Genomic DNA, 19,756 nt, shown 5'->3' with positions numbered 1-19,756 from the left:
ATGTGCCCTGGTGAACAATTTCTCCATCATATGCATAATACACACGTTTTTATAAATGAAATGAGAGTTCCTTGAGTTGGTGCCTTTTTTGCAAAAATATTGGAGTGTGCTTTCTCCAATAGATCCATTAGCTCTGTTTTCTGGTGTTCTTAGAAAATTGGTCATGGATGTTTTTGTAGCTACCATCAGAAAATCCAAAAAGAGAGCGTACCGATGAAGAACTCATCTGTAATATCAAGAACTACAAACACAGCCACGTAACCCATGGGTGAGTGTGTGTTATAGGTCTGCCTCAGTGTCCCTTTCGTAGAGGAAATGAGGCTGTTGCAGCCTCACTGAGAAAGCTTTAGCTTTAAAACTCAAGCTGTATTAGCTCAATTTTCAAGTTCTGGAGGTTCTCCAATTCAGTCCCCAGTGTGTGACCCAAGATGACCACAGTGGTTACTACACTTCTACTTAAGCTCCTGATATTTACAAATGCATTAGCCTGTCACATCATGCCACATTCTTCTTATTCCCACTTCAGTTTGATTTTTTTCCCCTATCCTTCTATGTCTTGACTATTCTTACTCCTCTGTGTTCTGAAGATGCTCCTGTCAGGTACATCAGATTCTTATGAGTTTTTCAGCAGTTCCTGATTGTTTCTGCCACTTCCTCTGGTTTCTGCTGCTTTCCTTTGTCCCTGCCACAGATTCACCTCATTACTCTCTGATATCTCCGCTATCACTGCTCTGTGTTTTGTGACAGACATCAGGTGATCTGAATGTACAGACACTAGAGGTGGCTCTGAACCAAAATCCCACATCCAAAAATACCTGAGTGCTGAGGATGTTCATATCTGGGTCTGGACGTTGCAGCTGGCTCCACTCTAGAATGGGTCAATCCAAAATTCCAGATCTAGACCCCTGAACTGAGTGGTTCTGGGGAAGCAGGACTTCAGAGCTTTCCATATAACAGGCAGATTATCAAACAGCTTTATTGGTAGGTAAGTAGCCTTGACACCATTCAAAAGATAGCATTGGAAACAATAAGACATGCCATCACAGGCATAATTCCCTCAAACTTCCCATTCTAGCTCTTCTTCCTTGGGAAATTGGGTGTAATTACTAACCCACTTTCTTTGCACAAAAACCAGAGATTTTCCTGTAGTGACTATGCTGTTCTAAGAAAGTATCAATAAACCTCTAAAATTACAGGACAACAGGTGCTTTGTATTACTGAATCATCTGCTCAGTTGGGGCAATTCTGTTACAAACCATCCCCAGAATGCTGACTGGTTCCTGGATTAGAGGAGACATTTCAATTGGTTGGAGAGCCCATGACAAGCACACTCATCCTACCCTGAAGAGTATTAATGCTAGATGTGGAATGTGACCCAGACTCTGGCTTCAGTGGTGTTTAAATTGTTAGTTTATACTGAAATTTATAGCCAGCTATGAGTAGTAGTGTAATGGAGTCCCAGTTGTGTCAAAACTTTCATCGTGAATGTATGGCTGCTATCAATCGGATGGTGAACTTGGAACTGTATGCTAGCTATGTATATCTCTCTATAGTGAGTATGCCTAATGGTTTAAAACAGAAGCACTTCTAAAAGCTCTTTTCCTGAGCAATGCTCTGAACTGCAGCTGTTTGGGGCAAAACTTAGAAGCTGCTTTATTTATTTATTTTAAGTACTGAGGTGGGAAAAGACTCTTCAATCTCTCTGCTAAATCTGGATTGTTTCTCATAGTACTTTTTTAAAATTTGGTGGCTAGTTTGTACAGCTTTCAAAGCCCTAAATCGTGGTTTCCACAGGCTGATAAATCTTGTCAAAAGTCTTTTGTGATATTCAGTCTATTTCTGTGCATCATTCCTAGCTATCCTCCAAGACACCAGCCTAAATGTCTTATCATACTTGGTGTCTATACTTGTCAAATATCAATAGGGCAGACAGACATGGTAAGTCCTTCTTGGTCGACTCTAAAGCAATTATAGACATACAGCCCTTCTGATCTTTCTAATTTAATTAATGTAGTCCCCCAATATACTTATTGCTTTACACTCCACTTAGGCCAGTTTTCCTATAACTTCTGAAAAATATATAGCCTAAAAACTGAGCACTCCTTTCTAGCATGGGGAGCTTATAGATATAGAGAGGAGAAATGCTATCCAGTTACAAAGGTAATTTAGATTTGAACTGTATATTGTTACTATCTAGCAGCATGCAGTTTCCAGGCAGCACACCCGTTTGAAAATGAGAATTTTATTTTTCTGAGGAGAAACTGATATTTCAACATTTGTTTTTATCTTGGATCAGGATGGAATTGTAAAATTTTGTAGAACGAAAAGCCTCAATTAGGAAACACTATAATATTTTGCCTGGATGCTCAAAATGTTTTGTTTCAGGTTGGTTTGACAGTGACCGGCATCTGCCTGAGTTGCCTTGGTGCCTCATGGGTGTTGTAGTCAGGGCCAACTCTACAGTTTTTGCCTCCCCAAGTAGCATGCTGAATTGCCGCCGCAGACAGCGGGGGCAGTTCTTGCACTGTTAGGGCTGCAGACACGTTTCAGCGGCGGTGGCAATTCAGTGGCAGTTTCTGTCTTCAGCTGGAAGACAGAAGCTGCGCTGCTGCGCACAGCTGAACATAGAAGCTGCTGCCGAATTGCCACCGCCACGGAAACACGCGTGCCACCCTAACAGCACACGGACTGCCCCTGCTGTCTGCGGAGGCAATTTGGCTTGCTGCTTGGGGGGAAAAATCACTCGGACTGCCGCCCCAAGCTCCTGCTTGGAATGCTGATGCCTGGAGTCGGCCCTGATTGTAGTCCACCCTGGGTGCCTGAAATAGAGAATTACATCTCCCATGTTACACTGTAGCCATTCTGTGCTTCCAAGCAGGTGGTTAGACTGAGTGTGGAGGAGGAAGCAGGGAAAAGAGAGCTCTAAATCTGAGGTAGCTCCAGAGCAGAGTCAGTAGTGGGGAAGCGTCTGTAACTGTAATTCCCATTGTATTAATCACCTAAGAATATATGCCTCTACTGCACTTTAATGTTTCAGTTGCTTTTAAAATTGTGTGGCTGTGTTCATTGTGGATAACTCAGTGAAGGTATCTGCTCAGTGAGCAGTTCAGTGCGTCCTTGTATGGAGATGGGGGACAATGTGTAATTAGGCTGTGGGATCCATTACCACAGATGTTATCAAGGCCAAGAATATTTTTAATATTTAAAGAGGGATTGGATAGTTACATGGATAACAAGAATATCTAGAGTTAGAACAGTTAATACAAAAGTATTGGAATGGATAAAAACCTCATATTTAAGCCAATCTCTTCTTAGTTTTAGGATGAGACATCCATGAGGAGGCAGATTGCATCACCTGTGCCTAATGTGTAGGTCCTGGACCTTCCTTTGAAGTAACTGATGCTAGCTACTGGATGGGTCACAGGTTTTATAGAGTCTGGCAATTCCTGCACTGGTGTTCAGACCATGTCTATTATGTACACACCTTATTACACATGGTATTAAACAGGTAGCTGTACACTTGTCTAATGACAGATGATGGAATATATAGTTCCTCTATAGGTCTAGTTGGCTCCATTGATCTCCTATGTCTCTCCTCAGTCCTATTACTTTGACCGTGATGACGTGGCCCTGAGGCACATGGCTCAGTTCCAGAGGGAGCAGTCCCGCAAGGAAAGGGAACATGCAGAGAAGTTCCTGAAATACCAGAACAGACGAGGAGGACGTATTATCCTGCAGGACATAAAGGTGAGAAACCAATCTGGGTGCAAGAGAAGTATCTCTGGAACTAAGCATGCAAAACAGGAGTCTAAGTATTTGTTTTAGGTATGTTTTTTTTGGCTGTAACTGATGGACTCCTACAGGAATATGACAGATGAGCTCAAGTAACAGCTCTCTAAATAGTTGGCTAGCTGACCTGTTTGCCTAGCTCTCTGATGAGGTATGGGCTTCAGAAGTAGATGTACAGTACTAGTGTCCTCGCTTGGAGGAGAGGGGTGGCTGGCATCCGCTAATCTTTGTGGTAAAGAGGTGGTGGTTTGAGGAAAGCATTTGGCCTAGAATACCAAGGGAAATGTTCTGCCAAGTTGATAGTCATACAGGTCTACCAGTGCAAGAAGCTTGCAGCGCACCGGTCTGAGTAAATTTTAGCTCTAACTGGTGTTACCACAATCTGATACAGCATTGAGGCATATTGCTTGAAATAGGAATAACTAAGAAAATAAGTTAAACAAAAGCCCAGTGAAAGCTTCAGTGAGGGGAATGAACTCCCTGTAACAGGGAGGCACACGGGTGATAGAAAGTGAAGCAGTGGGGCTTGGCCAAACAGAGGTATTGCATACTAAAGAAGACACAGACTTCAATAAGTGAAGCTAGAAGTCCATTTGTTAAAGGGCACATAACTTTCTGTTTGGGGTTGTACAGAAGCCAGAGCGGGATGAGTGGGGGAATGGCCAGGAGGCCCTGGAATGTGCCCTGCAGCTGGAGAAGACTCTGAACCAGGCCTTGCTGGACATGCACAAGCTGGCTACAGAGCAGAATGACCCCCATGTGAGTATGAGTGGGAGTTGAGACTGAAGCGGAGATGTATATGGGAACATAAGCTACCTTTTCTTGGCAGGGAGTGGGAGATTTCTTATATGACAACAGTGGCTGTTGGCCTATTTAGAATCTTTCAAACTAGAAGACATTTATCTGTTTGAGATTCCCTGACTGGCAGTTCCACCATGTAACGGTAATCTCACAAAATGGAGGGCATTTTAACTGCAAGTGCTCAGTGACACATAGACACAATACCTCTCCCTATGTAGTTGACCATGAACAAGCTGCTTGGCACTCAACCCTGCACTGCACTGAAACAGGCCCAGGTTCTCAATGGAGCTATGCTGATTTGACAAGTGATGTCAAAAGTGATGATCTGGTCCACAATTGGAGCAAGACAGGAATCTTCTGTCAATGATGTTTGATGGAAAACGTGGTTTCTACAAAATTGAAAAGTTTCCATTGGAGAAACATCTTTCTACCAATATCTTTCAGATTTCTGTTGGGGGTGTGTGGGGGGGGGGGGAAAGCTGAACAATTTAACTTTTGGGTCATTGTAACACAATCTCTCATCGTGAACTGCCATGGAGCTTCATGGGGTTGCAGATGACTCCTATCCCCCTTCTTATCTGTTGGCAAAGTGCTCTGTCCATGCTACAACTCACATGGTACACCCATTTTCTCTCTGGCTGAATCACAGTGGTGTGTCGTCTATGGAATGTTGTCTGATTGGGCTCTCAGGCTTACGGAGGAGAATGGGGGCATGTGGCACCAGAACACCAACTCCTATGAGACACCACAGCAGTTCAGGCAGACAGGTTCCATGTCAAACTTAGCCAAAATGTGGTGTTTGGAATTTTGTCCTGATTAGGAAACTCCAATTTTTTTTTGAGGTTTCCATCTAGAGCTAAATCATAGAAATGTAGGGCTGGAAGGGACCTCTAAAGGTCATTTAGTCTAGCTCTTTCTGCAGAGGCAGGACCAAGTAAACCTAGACCATCTCTGACAAATGTTCATGCAACTTGTTCTTAAAACCTCTAATGGTGGGGATTGTACAGCCTCATTGGAAGCCTTTCCCCAGGCTTAACTATCCTTACAGTTAGAAAGCTCTTCCTAATACCAAACCTAAATCTCCCTTGCTGCATATTAAGCCTGTTTCTACTTGTCCTACCTTCAGTAGGCATGGATGACAATTGATCACCATCCTCTTTGTAAGTGCCCTTAGCGTATTTGAAGACTGTTATGGATCCCTGCTCACTCCCTCTTTTTCTAAAGACTACACATGCTCAGTTTCTAAAGCTTGCTTCATAGGTCAAGTATTCTAAACCTCTTATCATATTTGTTGCTCTCCCCTGGACTCTCTCCAGGGTAGCCATCTCTTTCTTTAAGTGTGGCACTCAGAACTGGACACAGTACTGCAGCTTGGGCCTAGTAAAGAAGGCAACTATCTCTTGCGTCTCTCACTCAACACTTCTGTTAATGTCCAGAATATTAGCTTTTTCCACAATTGTATCACATTGTTGACTCATTCAGTTTGTCATGCACTATAACTCCCAGTTCCTTTTCAGCAGCACAGTACAACTGCCTAGCCAGCTACTCCCCATTTTGTATATGTGCATTTGATTTTTTTTTTTGTGGTGTTTACTGTTCTTCCATTAATATTGTTTCTTTCAGAAACATAGAGCTCTTCTGATTTTCATTTTTTCTTTTTCTTCCTCATATATTTTATTCCCTTGGAATCTTGCCTAGCAGTTGAGTTGGGATGAAATGTGGAAGTAACAAAACTTTTTATAGGACTGAAATTCCAATTTTTCATCCTCTCTACACAGTCACTTAAACATCAAGTGACAGTACAGCAGAACAGGTCATATCTATTCTTCCTTCTCTCTCTCTAGCTATGTGACTTTCTGAAGTCTGACTACCTGGAGGAGCAGGTGAAGGCCATCAAGCAGCTGGGAGACCACCTCACCAACCTGAAGCGCCTGGAAGTGCCCCAGAATGGCATGGGAGAGTACCTGTTTGACATGCACACCCTGCGGGAGAGCAGGTGAATTTCACTCTGAGATACTGCCTAGCTTGGTGACACCTCTGTGCACAGAGAAGATGAATTGACTGAATGCTAAATATTGTGAATAAAACATGGCTTTCAGTTGTAACTTGATATTTTTTGGCCTTATTGTGTGCTGTAGTGAACTGGCTTACATGTATAGTTTTGCTGTATGTACAGGCAATAGAACTCAAAATTCCATTAGTGCTCTAACTACTGCACATTAATAACATACATATACTTCTTGACTATACCCACTTCAGCAGGAATCTGAAACGTAACACCCAATCATAGTTGAAGGCTCAATCATTTCCTGTCTTATCCCTCAACCACTACCCTAAACAGATTCAGAAACTACTGCATGTACAAATGAGCTTATTTTCTTATAGTCACTTAATAACCAACCTATCTCTATCTTCCACTCAAGTCTGCCATACGGTTGGCTCTCCAGGCAGTATTTCTACACCAGTGAGATATTCTCTCTCTCTCTCTCTTTCCCCCCTCCCCCGCATCACTGCAGATAGTGTGTGGAAAATCTATTACTAAGCAGAATGATGCCACGTACTAGTATCCCTTGGAAGTAGTCTAGTGTCTCTCAAATAGAGCTTTCCAGGACTGTTCTGCCACCTGACTTCTATAGGCAGCAGTTTGCAATGGGCAGAGACACTATTTTGTCAGAGCTACCTGGAAAGCTGTAGTTGAAGGGAGAGAGAAACCTTTCCTAAGCACAGTGGTATCCCTCCTGTTTACAGGGCTCTGGCATTGGATTTATGAGAACTGAGGTACCATGCCAGGCTGAATGTGTTCAAAGATCATCTCTGCAGTGTTCTCAGCATTGAGTTCTCATGTCTAAAAAGGCACCATATAAGTGGTGAGAAATAGTAACTGTGTTTAAGGCATCAGTATGAAAGACTAGCGATCTTGGCTTGTAGTAGCTACCTTTGCGCTGGCCACTGTTGACATGGGGTAAATGTCATGGCTTCCTTGTCTTTTATTTCCTTAGAAGGAAGACAGCTAAACTCACATATAGATACTACCAAGAAACCTTTACAAAAATTCTATTTTCTATTGTGTAATGCTTCATAAGGGTTTAGTGCCACCTAAGGGGGCCCTGATCCAATGCTGATAATAAGATGTTGCTAGTTTTTGTTCCTTTCCCTTACCTTCTCCATCACTGTCCTTCACAGGAGAGGCTAGTTAGGACAGTTTGGGCTTCCCAGGAATCTTTGCTCCAGCAGAAGAGCTGCAGGTGATAAATAATGGGTTGGCAGAAATTTGGTTGCTCTAGTGTGTTTGGATGTTGTTTTGCAACATTGTGATCCTGATCTCTTTGATTTAGCTTTGCCCATATTAAAAATGTGGAATGCAGATTTTCAAGCTGGTTGAATATTGGCTGAGATGGACTGTTAGTATTATAGGCTATTAAGGAAATTCAATAATTGATTTACCACTTCCACTGTGCATGAGCTCACCACGGGAAGTGGGGAGAATTCCTTTCATTTTTACCTTCTGGTGTGATTGTGGAAGGAACCAGGATCAGGCTTTTCTCTCTACATGCTAAAACCTGTGTTTGGTTTTTTTAGGATTGAAAGGAAGAGAAGAAAAGTCAATGTGATATCTCAGAGGGACAATGGCGCCTGTCCCTGTGTTTCTTAAAATTCATTCACTCCCACACAGACCTCCTGCACTGACAGAGGCCAGGTGCCATCAGTGCATGACATTTTGAAGGTGCACCCATAAAATGTTTTGAATAAAACAGGTAGCAAGGCATTGCCTTTCACTGGAAAAAAAAATGTGAGAAATCATTGCATGTGGGTCAGGGGACTTTTGCCTGTTTTAAAAAACACACTCGCATATTTTATCTTCTGGCCCCAGCATGACATTTAATAATGGAAGACACACTGTAATTATCTACTGCCTCTTTCACGTACAATAGGATGCGCCATGTTTGGTTTTACCCTTGCCACAAATGCTACTTACTATTCCTGTGATCACCGCTGCCAATATTCCTAGGCCTGTGCTGCTGTTTATTGCCATCAAGTCCTTCCCTCTCCCCTTAAGCCTCTGGAGTTTCTAGTTTTCCCTGTTCTCCATGTTCTATTTTTGTTTTATTTCTGGTGGTGCTCACAATGTGCTAGGTTCTGTATAAATATAATAAAAAGCACAGTCCTTGCTCCAAAGAGTTTAATGCTGAACTGTGTCCCTTCTGCTCTTGGCTTTTTCCAGTCTCATCTATGTAAAACCTCAGGTCCTTTCCAGGAATCTGAAGAGTGGGGATTTATAGATACATAGATCCAGAATGGATTGCTGTGATCAGTGAGCCTGACCTCCTGTATAAGACGGGCCATGGGACTTCCTCAGAAGTCCTAGAGCACATCTTTTAGAAAACCATCCAATCTCAATTTTAAGTACTGTCAGTGAGGGAAATGGTTCCAGTAGTTAATTACTCACTGTTAAAAATGTACACCTTATTTCCAGTCTGAATTTGTCTAGTTTCAACTTCCAGCCACGGGATCATGTCAGACCTTTCGCTACTAGAAATGTCTATGCCTTTCTCTGGTACTTTATAAACTCTAATCAAGTCACCCTTTTAACTTCTCTTTGTAAAGATAAATAGATTGAGCTCTTTAAGTCGATCACTATAAGGCAGGCTTCTAATGAGTCATGTGGCTCTTCTCTGAACCCTTCCCAATTTTTCCAACATCCCTCTTGACTTATGGACACCAGAACTGGACAAAGTAGTCCAGCAGTGGTTGTACCAGTGCCAAATACAGAGATAAAACAACCTCTCTGCTCCTTCCTGAGATTCCCCTGTTTATGCCTCCAAGGATCGAATTAGCACTTCTGGCCACAGCATTGCACTGGGAGTTCATGTTCAGGCAATTATCTGCTATGACCCCAAAATCTTTTTCAGAGTTGCTGCCTCCCACGATAGAATCTCTCATCCTGTAAGTATGGCCTACATTCTTTGTTTCCAGATGTATCCATTTGCATTTAGCCCTGTTAAAATACATTTTGTTTTCTTGAACCCAGTTTACCAAGAAATCTTGATCATTCTATATTAGTGACCTGTGCTCTTCATTATTCACCATTCCCACAATTTCTGTATCATCTACAAACTTTATCGGTGATGTTTTCATGTTTTTTCTTCCAGGTCTTTCCTCAATGTCAAAAGCATAGGATCAAAACAGCTGCTCTGTGGGACTCCACTAGAAACATTCCTGCTCACTGGTGATTCCCCATTTCCTATGTTTTTGATAGGACAGTAGATGTGTTGAAAGCTCTCTTGCAGTCAGTTCCAAATGGGTTGGGTTGGGGTTAAAAGAACAGCTTACTAGAATGCTTTGAGCTTTATGTTCATAGAACCTCTTTTTCCAAAGCTGACTTCAGTTACCGGGATTCATGTTAAAATGTGGCCTTCTCCCTGACCCCCTTTAACCATTTAAATATTTCAGTTAAAAGAGTTGCTCTAGTAATATTAAATCCTCTTTGGACTGGTATGGTAACTAGCTATACTGAGTATGCAAAGCTGCGTGGGAATTTCTGACTCCTAAATAACTAATTAGGGTTATCTCAGTTTCTATAAAACACAATAATTTGGCTATGGGGGGAGTTAACTAAGCTCAAAGCATTCTAGTAAGCTGTTCTTTTAACCCCAACCCAACCCATTTGGAACTGACTGCAAGAGAGCTTTCAAGAAGAAGATGTGGCATTTAGCAGGGTGTCAAGTTTCTCAGTTTCCACAGGTAACATGACATGGCCTATTACCACATTTAACATCAGTGGTGTAGGCCACACAGACAGGGGGGACAAATGAGCAAAGTTCAGCAGATTAATCTAATTCCTCACAAGGCTTTGTGAGCAAGGGAAGGAATGGTAATAGGATGTTTGGGGGAATACGTTGAGACCCTATGATGATTAGATTAGATAAAATGCTCTCAGTAGTGTCCCTCTTTCCTATGCCCTCTCCAAAGGGAGGCAAGGGCCCTTCAGTCCAACCCACAGTCCTTACTGATTTCTATAGTAAGGAAGGATGTTTCCATAGGCCATCAATAGTAGTGAATCACACCCACACCTGGCTTTGAACACCATTAAAACCTGCTGTGGAAACAGAGGCTTTGTGGTGGTGGTGAGTTGTGGGATTTTGTATGAGAGTGTTTGAATGGAAGTTATCTTAAGATTTGGTTTACTGCTAAAGTTTCTATTTTATGAAAGAATGGAGTCCCAGAACTTCCCTGCTGAGTGTGAGGCTGGTGTGAACTGTATGGTAAACCTGGCACTGTATGCCAGTGGTGTCTATTTGTCTATGCTGAGAGTTTATTTTTCTTTCAGAGCAAAGGAAGCAGATAGAAGTGTTCTTGAGAGACATATGAAGCCATTTCTTTAAAACTTACTAAGTAATACATCATTTAAAAATATAGAACTTATCAGTTTTTACATTGACACCCTGCTAAATGCCACATCTTCTTCTTGAAAGCTCTCTTGCAGTCAGTTCCAAATGGGTTGGGTTGGGGTTAAAAGAACAGCTTACTAGAATGCTTTGAGCTTTATGTTCATAGAACCTCTTTTTCCAAAGCTGACTTCAGTTACCGGGATTCATGTTAAAATGTGGCCTTCTCCCTGACCCCCTTTAACCATTTAAATATTTCAGTTAAAAGAGTTGCTCTAGTAATATTAAATCCTCTTTGGACTGGTATGGTAACTAGCTATACTGAGTATGCAAAGCTGCGTGGGAATTTCTGACTCCTAAATAACTAATTAGGGTTATCTCAGTTTCTATAAAACACAATAATTTGGCTATGGGGGGAGTTAACTAACTCTCTCAATGCAAAGAATATGCTGCTTAATACTTTACTTCCCAAGGAGAGCAATGAAGTATACCTGCTGGGTCTAGAAGATTGTCAAATTCAGGCACTCAAAAGCTCTTCTGAGGTTGCTATGAACATGAACCTCACACAGAAGTATGATGGGTTAGGTTGTGTGGATTTAACTGGGAATAACTCTCTTTAGAGTTAACTTCCCCTTTGTGTATTAGAAGGAAAATTTTCCATGGGTATCTGACATCACATGACAAAGGTCTTTGTTAATATCTTCTACATCTCCCCAATCTCACTACTTTGACCGTGATGCTGCTGCCCTGAGGCACGTGCTCCAGGTCTTGAAGGAGCCGTCCCATGAGGAAAGGGAGCATGCAGAGAAGTTCCTGATGTATCAGAACAAATTAGGGGGGCGTATTGTCCTTCAGGACATCCAAGTGGGAGAGAATTTCTGTATCCAAGAATGGAACTGCTTGTCTGAACTCCCCAGGGAAATGGGCTAAGTAATAGGGGAATAGCACAGAACATGGTATGCTGGCCTTGCCAAAAAAAGTCATCTCCCCATAATCGACCATAGGCCTCTCAGTGACGGAAGAGGTCTCAGTTAGCAGAAGAAGAAAAGATAACATAGGACATTGGTTTTTTTTTTTTTTTTGAAAGACTAGGGCTGGAACTGCAACAGCTGGTGTAGCGCTGGACATTATTCAGTGATTAGAGCTTCAAATGACTAATACTGGACTGTGTACATGAGCTATGACAGACCTTGAGGGGCCAGGAGAAACTTTTCTCTTTTGCTATTTCCCTGCACCTAACTGCTTTATCTTCCCCTGTCATGAGGAAAGAAAACTGAAATAAATGCAGCTTCCAAGGAATGAAAACTTGTGCTTTGTAAATGAAAATGCTGTTTCTGAAAAGCAAGGCTAGAGTATCTCACTGCAGGGTGTGAATCTATTCTCTGGCACAGAAGCCAGAGTGGGATGAGCGGAGGAGCAGCCTGGAGGCTCTGCAGCTGGAGAAGACTCTGAACCAGGCCCTGGCTACTGAGAAGAATGATCCCTGGGTGAGTGAACTGTGATTAAGAAGGGGAAAACAGCTGCCTTTCCCTACAGTGGTTCAGAAAGGACAACTGGGGTGGATTTGGGAAGCAGAATAGGCCATAGGGGGACCTATGTAGGGCAACCCTTCCAAAAGGCAAGTGTTAGAACATATTTCCCAAGTCTCCTTTCTCAAGGTGTGATGGAAGGGTGAATATTTCTATTATAAAGATGATGGAGAAGAAGAGTCCAGTCTGTTGTCATATAGGTATATGACAACACCGTATGTCATGCCCTGTGCTGCAGCTCCTTTAGGAAACTGGACAGCTTCTCATGCACTGATGGGACACCTTCCAAAATTCATACAGCCCCCATTGCCAGGGACATGATCCAGACTGGCTTCTTTGCAGACAGTAAGAGAGCTCTAACGACAGACTTGTTCGTCTCTCAAACTTGAGGTCCCCTCACAAGATAATGCCATTTAATGAGTACCTGCAATGGCTAAAAATCTGTGCTTCTAACTCCTGCTTGTAATCCTCTTGCAGCTTTGTGACTTTCTGGAGTCTGAGTATCTGGAGGAGCAGGTGAAGGGCATCAAGCAGCTGGGAGACCATGTCACCAACCTGAAGTGCCTGGGAGTGCCCCAGAATGGCATGGGAGAGTACCAGTTTGACAAGCTCACCCTGGGGGATAGCAGCTGAACTTCATGGTGTAGAACGAGTCCACTGTACTGGCTCACCAGTGCATAGTTGTATTGCCTTATTTGCAATGTATGAGAATAAAATATGGTGCTCTGTTGTGGCTCATCTGACTTTGCTTACAGGGTGCTCTAATTAAACTCATCATTGTTGTGAGCCCCTGGCAACAGGGACTGACAGAAATGACTGTATGTCACATGATGTATGGATGGCTGTTGGCCATGCCTGGTTTGCTACAAGCCCACACTTTCTTGGTCACAGCTGAAGACTTGTTAAGCTGCTAGTGTTAATATCAAATCATACAGAAGGGATCCTATGTACATAAATGGCAGCTGCATCCCACAATAGGCACGTGTGCCATTTAACATGTGGTTTGAGGCCATTATTGCCCCACAAAAAGGGATAAGGACTATCTCTAGTGCTGCCACATGAGTGTTTCCTCTACCCCTGTCCTTTATAGGTATAAGCCTGGTGCTCTACAGTCAATGCCTTTGAATGATGATAAACCCCTGTGAAGCTGACTACTAATCATGGTCCATCACTAGCTAGTTGGGATAGCGGGGTAGGATAACTGGATACTCTGTGTGTGTGTGTGTGTGTGTGTGAGAGAGAGAGATATAAAGGAAAGGCAGAACACCCTCTCTTCTCCTGAGGAGCTGCACTCCGAATGAGTTGTGTAGAGGCTCAAGACAAAAGGAATAATACAAGAACACTGCCATCAATCATCTGATGTCAGGCTGTAAGTGTGGGAGTAGTGGACCCAGCTTCCCAATAGCTGAGGAAATTGTGCCATCAGTGTGACTAGGTTTAGAAACCCCCTGGTTGTGGGAGCACATAGGCCCAAGATAGTTTTGTTACTTGAGGCTAGACCCACTCACTGTTGCATATGCTTGCTACTCAGCCTGAGCCAGGAAATCTCTGTGCATGTGGGTGGTCTCTGAGGTCTCTCCTGCTTAGACCATCCTTTCATTGGATACTATATATGTATATTCGCTCTGGCTGGTACCTACTCACCTGCTTCAGGCTAGTATTGTAAATACATGTCAGGAGGCAAAGGTGCAGTCTTGCTCCTTTGTTCTGTGACAGGATCTTTGTTCTGTGTACAAAACTCTTTGCCAGGGTAAAAGAGAGAAACTATTACTTTGGAGGGAAAAGGGGGAGGGACTCAAACACTCAGGGCATCTGCCTTCCAAAGTAGGGGAAGGAGCAAGAACAAACAAAAAAAGAGAACCTAGTTTCCATTGTTAGGGTTTTTTTTCTTGGCTTAGGGTGATAGGTGCTTTTGGAATAGCCTCTTTCTACTCAAAGAGAGCTGTGTTTTGAAGAAGACATTACATTATCTTTGTTGAGAAGTTAGAGAAGGTGCAATTAAAGATTTAAAGAAGGTGACAGCTTGAAACCTGTTTGCCCTCAAATATCCTGCACGGAGTAACAGCACCGTAGAGCTACATGGACGCATGAGGATCTCGATTAACACATGGTTATTGAAAGATAGGCTCTGTATAACCTCATATTCTAGCATTGTGATAACGGGAAGAGTAACAGGGTCAGTATTGCTCTTTGCCTTTTCTGCTGCCCCCCTCCCCCTAATGTGAGATCTGGTACCAGCACCAGTGTTCAAGGTCACTGATTTTCTACAACTCATTGCTCAGTGTCAAGGGACATTTTGTGACTCCCAGTCTCTTTGAAGTTGTTTACAAAGGGAATCCTGCTTAAGTCTATGTTTAATTTGGAGGAACAGATTTCCAAGACAGCTTAATATGTGAGAGATTCTATGTAAATGGAGTATTGCCCTTACAGACTATTCAGAAACTCCATTCTTTGACTCCCACATCCCTCCGCTGCATGCAGTATCCAAAGGGTCATCTGTCACTTTCTTCTCTGATGTGGCTCTGGTATGCAGCAGAATCCATTCCAGATGCTAAGAGCTGCTGCCTAGGAATGAATGGAAGAGAAGACCTATCAGGATGTGCTTCATTTTGTTTTCAAATTTTGTGGTTAAGAAATATGGATGGCAGAGGGAGGGATTTCCCAGCGGCCCTGAACTTGTGATTGTTTGGGGGAAAACTGGATCCTGCAGCCAGGGACAGTGGAACAAGTTTCATAGTGGGGGTCCTGAGAGCCATTAAACCAAACTGTAAACCCTGTATATAATGGAATCCACATAAAGCCAGAGGGTGCGGCATCACCCCTAATCCCAGCACCTTTGCCTGTAGCTGGGTTTCTGAGTATTCAGTCACTTCTTGCAATGCTGTCTGTCAGACTTGCTGCATTGACATTAGCCGGGAGGAACAGACCTCTGCAAAATAAGTGGGATGCAGGATATTCTGTTTTTGCATTGCCACAACAACAGTTAGATGGCTGTTCTTGTTGGAATCATTGCCATTTTCATATATGCTGGCTGCTCCAATCCATATCCCTGGGGCTCCTCTTGTGTCCCTCTAATTCCCTTAGGTCTCCACTGCTCTGCTTGAGTTGTCCTCTCCCGGTTGTACTTTGGCTGTTGTTATTTTTTCCTTTGTAGTTCTCATAACGAGCTAGGTGCTGCACAAATATAAGGGAAGGCGCAATCCCCGTTTACACTCCATTGTGGTGCTCCAGCCTTTGCACATTCCTACCACAGTCTCTCCTGTGAGAAACTCCAGCCAACTAGAGACAGATCTGAACAGAGAGGGGATTTCAGAGTCCTCCATAGAACAGAACAGGGAGTTGCATTAAGCAACATTTCAGATACCTGAGAGGCTTTGGTGTTCCTTGGGAAATGTCATGAGAAATGAGAAGCCATGTACAGGCCAAGGAACATGTATCTAATCTCATGTGTATCTATTCTGTATGGGCATTTATATAGCCTCTATTATCATGGTGACTCAGCACCTATATAAACATTCCTCCAGACATCCCCTAGCACCTCTGTTCTTTCTTTCCCCACAGGGTGTTATTGGATTTATTTGCTGAGCTTGTCACTCTGTGTCAGGCTGCCATACACCAAAGGGGTGGTCATTGTAACAGGTCAAGTCATATTACTGACTCATCCCTTCATCTGTGGGAAGTCAGGAACAGCCTCACCCTTGGTGCTCATTGGTTCCTTGATGTGAGTGAGATTTCCATTGGACAGCAACAGCTGCCAATCACACCCACCTGTGACTCAGAAGGGCATTAATAGTAACTGTGAAGGCCTAGGTTGTGGTCTTGTTTTTGGTAGTGGTTGCCTACATCTTGGTTCTAGAGTTAATTTACTGCTAAACCTCACAAAGAGAGGAATGGAGTCCCAGGTGCGTCAGAATTTCCATGCTGAGTGTGAGGCTGCTGTGAACCTCATGGTGAATCTGGAGCTGTATGCTAGCTATGTCTATCTGTCCCTGGTGAGTGTTTCTCTCTTCTCTAGTGTTTCTGTGTATCTAAAACTGAGTGTGAGTTTTGCATTAAGGGCATTCATGTTCTCATACTAAAATAAGTTTGAGGTTTCTCTTATCTGGGTTGAATCCCTTGAGTACCTTTTCCAAGTAGCTGTTCCTGAAGAAACTTTAAGACAAGATAAAAATTTCCCTTATGTAGAGGTCTCTAGATCAGCTGTTAAACTACTAACCTTAGACTGATTTTTCAAGATCAGGAAGGATCATTATGTTCATCTTTGTTTCTTGAACCACTAATCCTTTCCCTTTATTAATTCAGTGGCTAGTGAAATATCTTCAGGCTGGACAACTGCTTATTCCTAAGCCACAGTTTAGAAATGGTTCTCCTCTTATTTGTAACTTGCAAAGTTGGTCAGAAAATGATTCCATGGGGTGGGGGAGATCTGTCTATATAACAGCACAAACAACTCCCAGCCCTGTTAAATGTATGGGGTGGAAACTAGCAACTAGATTCTTTTGTCTAATGGTATTGCTTTAATTTAGAGCTTTCTGTGGGAAGAAGAGTCTGTAAGCATCTGTGAGTTGTTACAACCTAGCACTGGCTGGCAAACTTTATACAGCTGGGATCTGGTAGAAAAAGGGGTATGCTCTTCCAGTCTTTTTCTAAGTAGCTTTCTGACTTGCAAACCCAGTAATCAATACTGCACCTGTATAGCCCTGAAACACTACATGTTTGTTTGCCTTGAGAATGTCCTGCAGGAATGTGAGGCACTGGGCTATGTGAATGAAGTAAAAGGATTTAGGTTCTCTGTATGTTCTGGAGTATGGGAAGGCCTTTAATAAGTCCTTCTTTCTGTATCTGGCTTCATCTGAAGATGTATAGCTTGCTTCTTTCTGTTGTAGGTAAGCATAGTGAAGGTATGGGGAAGGATCTATTCCCTGCAGCTGAAGAGCTGCTGCCCAGAAGAATGAAAGCCACATGAATAGTCTCTTCACAGTGAGAAACTTCCTGTGGTGTGATGCTTTATTACTGTCAAATGTCATTCATTTCCTGTCCTCCTCCTCCTCCCCAGTCCTACTACTTTGACCGTGATGATGTGGCCCTGAAGCATATGGCCCAGTTCCTGAAGGAGCAGTCCCATGAGGAGTGGGAGCATGCAGAGAAGTTCCTGAAATACCAGAACAAACGAGGGGGACGTATTGTCCTACAGGACATCAAGGTGAGAGACTGTCAGTAATTATCCAAACAGGAGAGTAGAATGAAGATTCTATGACAGTAGCTCAGCATTTCTTGCTGTGTGAACCTGCATAGGCTGGTAGGCATCAATTTCTCCTCTATAAAAGAGCCATAATCTACTACCTGATCAGGCCATTGTCCTGGTGCTCATTTGAAGAATAAAACTTTTTACTTCCTGCTTCTTACCTAGCATGTGTTGGGCTCTGTGGTTTTCAAATGGACACTACTATAGTTTTTTATTTCCCAATGGCTGAAGTGTCCTTTGTGTGAGAGGAACTGCACAGCTAGTGACCCTTTGTTAATTCTCAAGTGTTTGGGTCAGAAAAATTGCTGCTTTTCTAATGCTGCCTCTCTTGTGGTTCAGCAGAGCAAGGAGCTAAGCAAATGGGGTAATTCTCCTAGATGAAGGAAGCAGGGATCCATTTCTAATAGTGCAAATGTTTCCATTCTATTGCTGGTTTACAGAAACCAGAGCAGGATGAGTGGGGAAACAGCCTGGAGGCCCTGCAGTGTGCCCTGCAGCTGGAGAAGAGGGTGAACCAGGCCCTGCTGGACCTGCACAAGCTGGCTACTGAGAAGAATGACCCCCATGTGAGTGACTTCCCTAGTGAAGGGGAAAATGGCAATTGCTGTTTCCTTTGGCACAGAGACAAGTAGGAAAGGTTCAGAATTTGAACTTTAGTTTCTCCTCAAAATGAATCACGGGGGTGTGGTGGGTGGGGGTAAAGATGAAACATGCCATAAATCAAGAACTGGAGAGAACCCTTCCTGGACCACCCCTCACAGTTCTTTGCTCTTCACCTCTGCTTATGTTTTGCCTCTCCCTACTCTTAGGGCTTGGATTAAGGTGACTGTATGTCCTGATCTTCCTTGAGCTCTAATCTTAAAAGGGATTGGGGTTTTGTTTTGCCTTTATTGAGGTTAATACAGTGACTCTGCATGTTCCTTGTTCCCACCTCCTACAATTCCTTATTGGACACCTCACCTAGGCTTAAAGTCAGTACCAGAGGCAGTATTATCCCTGAAAATGGATGTCCCACCTTGGGAATATGCCATGAGATACCTGCAGCTGTGAAGTGTGACTGAAATGACTGAGCTACAAAAATCTGTAACCAGCATAGTCCTCCTAACCCTCTGCTTCTCTTGCAGCTGTGTGACTTTCTGGAGTCTGACTACCTGGAGGAGCAGGTGAAGGCCATCAAGCAGCTGGGAGACCATGTCACCAACCTGAAGCGCCTGGGAGTGCCCCAGAATGGCATGGGAGAGTACCTGTTTGACAAGCTCACCCTAGAGGAGAGCAGTTGAACTCAACTCTAGGGATATTGCTTACCTGGTGGCTCATCTGTATGCAAAGGAAATGAGAATTGAGCTAAATACTGTGAATAAAACATGGCTTTCAGTTGTAACATGACATTGCCCTTTCTTAGTGTGTTTAAATTGGCTTCAATGAGTGTTGCTAACTACACCACACATACTAACAGCAGCTGCACATCCAGTGAGTGCCCTAGCAATTACTGTAAATAAAATAACATGCTGTTTGGCTGTGCTCACTATAGCATACACCTGGAAGGTAACACACTCCATCACAACTGGATGGTCATTCCCATTCTTTGCTGTCTTAATCCATGAGTGGTAGGCTAAACAGGAAACTACTACAGCTGCAAATAAGTGTATCTTAAAGTCACTTAAGAGCTAAGCTGGATCTCTGCCTACTACCCAAGACTGTTATACTGTTGCAGGAATACTAACTGGAGAGTCATCAATGAGGTACTCACAAGGATTGCTGCAGGTACTGAGTTGAAAACTTTTTTGTTCTAGGATTCTGCTTGGGCAGAATGTTAGGTAACGTAACCTGCCCCTGTAAGCAGCTAGAAAGCATTCGGCTAGTGCTGTCCATGTACTGTCTCAGAAGAGGTCTGACATGCTTTGTGCAACAGGGTTGTCTTCTTTTTTTTTTTTTTTTTTTTTTAAAAGACAAAACTTGCTTAGTCTAAAGTGTAGATGGATTCTGCACATGTGCAGGGCTCTGGT

At 43.1% G+C, this 19,756-nt stretch overlaps 3 protein-coding genes across 3 annotated transcripts; all 3 read left to right on the top strand.

The window, feature by feature from the left end:
* The first annotated feature begins 1,435 nt into the window (after positions 1-1,435).
* On the top strand, positions 1,436-9,855 carry LOC127034485 (ferritin heavy chain A-like). The gene is made up of 5 exons (XM_050923367.1): positions 1,436-1,552; positions 3,601-3,747; positions 4,423-4,548; positions 6,435-6,586; positions 9,741-9,855. Exons 1-5 carry the CDS (start codon positions 1,436-1,438, stop codon positions 9,853-9,855), a joined length of 657 nt encoding a protein of 218 aa, XP_050779324.1.
* Positions 9,856-10,802: 947 nt separating this feature from the next.
* LOC127034173 (ferritin heavy chain B-like) lies at positions 10,803-13,138 on the top strand. Its single transcript, XM_050922747.1, has 4 exons — positions 10,803-10,895; positions 11,694-11,840; positions 12,368-12,463; positions 12,983-13,138. Exons 1-4 carry the CDS (start codon positions 10,803-10,805, stop codon positions 13,136-13,138), a joined length of 492 nt encoding a protein of 163 aa, XP_050778704.1.
* Positions 13,139-16,386: 3,248 nt separating this feature from the next.
* Positions 16,387-19,030, top strand: LOC127034176 (ferritin heavy chain A-like). Its single transcript, XM_050922750.1, has 4 exons — positions 16,387-16,497; positions 17,562-17,708; positions 18,191-18,316; positions 18,875-19,030. The coding sequence occupies exons 1-4, from the start codon at positions 16,396-16,398 to the stop codon at positions 19,028-19,030; spliced, it is 531 nt and encodes a 176-aa protein (XP_050778707.1). The 5' UTR covers positions 16,387-16,395.
* Positions 19,031-19,756: the final 726 nt, after the last annotated feature.

Source organism: Gopherus flavomarginatus, chromosome 14 (assembly GCF_025201925.1).
Source record: "Gopherus flavomarginatus isolate rGopFla2 chromosome 14, rGopFla2.mat.asm, whole genome shotgun sequence".
NCBI classification, from domain to species: Eukaryota; Metazoa; Chordata; order Testudines; family Testudinidae; genus Gopherus; species Gopherus flavomarginatus.
This window is presented reverse-complemented; position numbering and strand designations above follow the sequence as displayed.

What these genes read in the sequence shown, in the direction of transcription:
- LOC127034485 (XM_050923367.1), top strand. Translation starts at nt 1,436, where the DNA reads ATGAGTAGTAGTGTAATGGAGTCCCAGTTGTGTCAAAACTTTCATCGT. An exon ending in GCTATGTATATCTCTCTATA is followed by an intron (nt 1,553 to 3,600) that starts GTGAGTATGCCT and finishes GTCTCTCCTCAG; the next exon opens with TCCTATTACTTTGACCGTGA. An exon ending in CACACCCTGCGGGAGAGCAG is followed by an intron (nt 6,587 to 9,740) that starts GTGAATTTCACT and finishes TTTTTCTTCCAG; the next exon opens with GTCTTTCCTCAATGTCAAAA.
- LOC127034173 (XM_050922747.1), top strand. Translation starts at nt 10,803, where the DNA reads ATGGAGTCCCAGAACTTCCCTGCTGAGTGTGAGGCTGGTGTGAACTGT. An exon ending in TTGTCCTTCAGGACATCCAA is followed by an intron (nt 11,841 to 12,367) that starts GTGGGAGAGAAT and finishes TCTCTGGCACAG; the next exon opens with AAGCCAGAGTGGGATGAGCG. An exon ending in CTGAGAAGAATGATCCCTGG is followed by an intron (nt 12,464 to 12,982) that starts GTGAGTGAACTG and finishes ATCCTCTTGCAG; the next exon opens with CTTTGTGACTTTCTGGAGTC.
- LOC127034176 (XM_050922750.1), top strand. Translation starts at nt 16,396, where the DNA reads ATGGAGTCCCAGGTGCGTCAGAATTTCCATGCTGAGTGTGAGGCTGCT. An exon ending in GCTATGTCTATCTGTCCCTG is followed by an intron (nt 16,498 to 17,561) that starts GTGAGTGTTTCT and finishes CCTCCTCCCCAG; the next exon opens with TCCTACTACTTTGACCGTGA. An exon ending in TTGTCCTACAGGACATCAAG is followed by an intron (nt 17,709 to 18,190) that starts GTGAGAGACTGT and finishes GCTGGTTTACAG; the next exon opens with AAACCAGAGCAGGATGAGTG.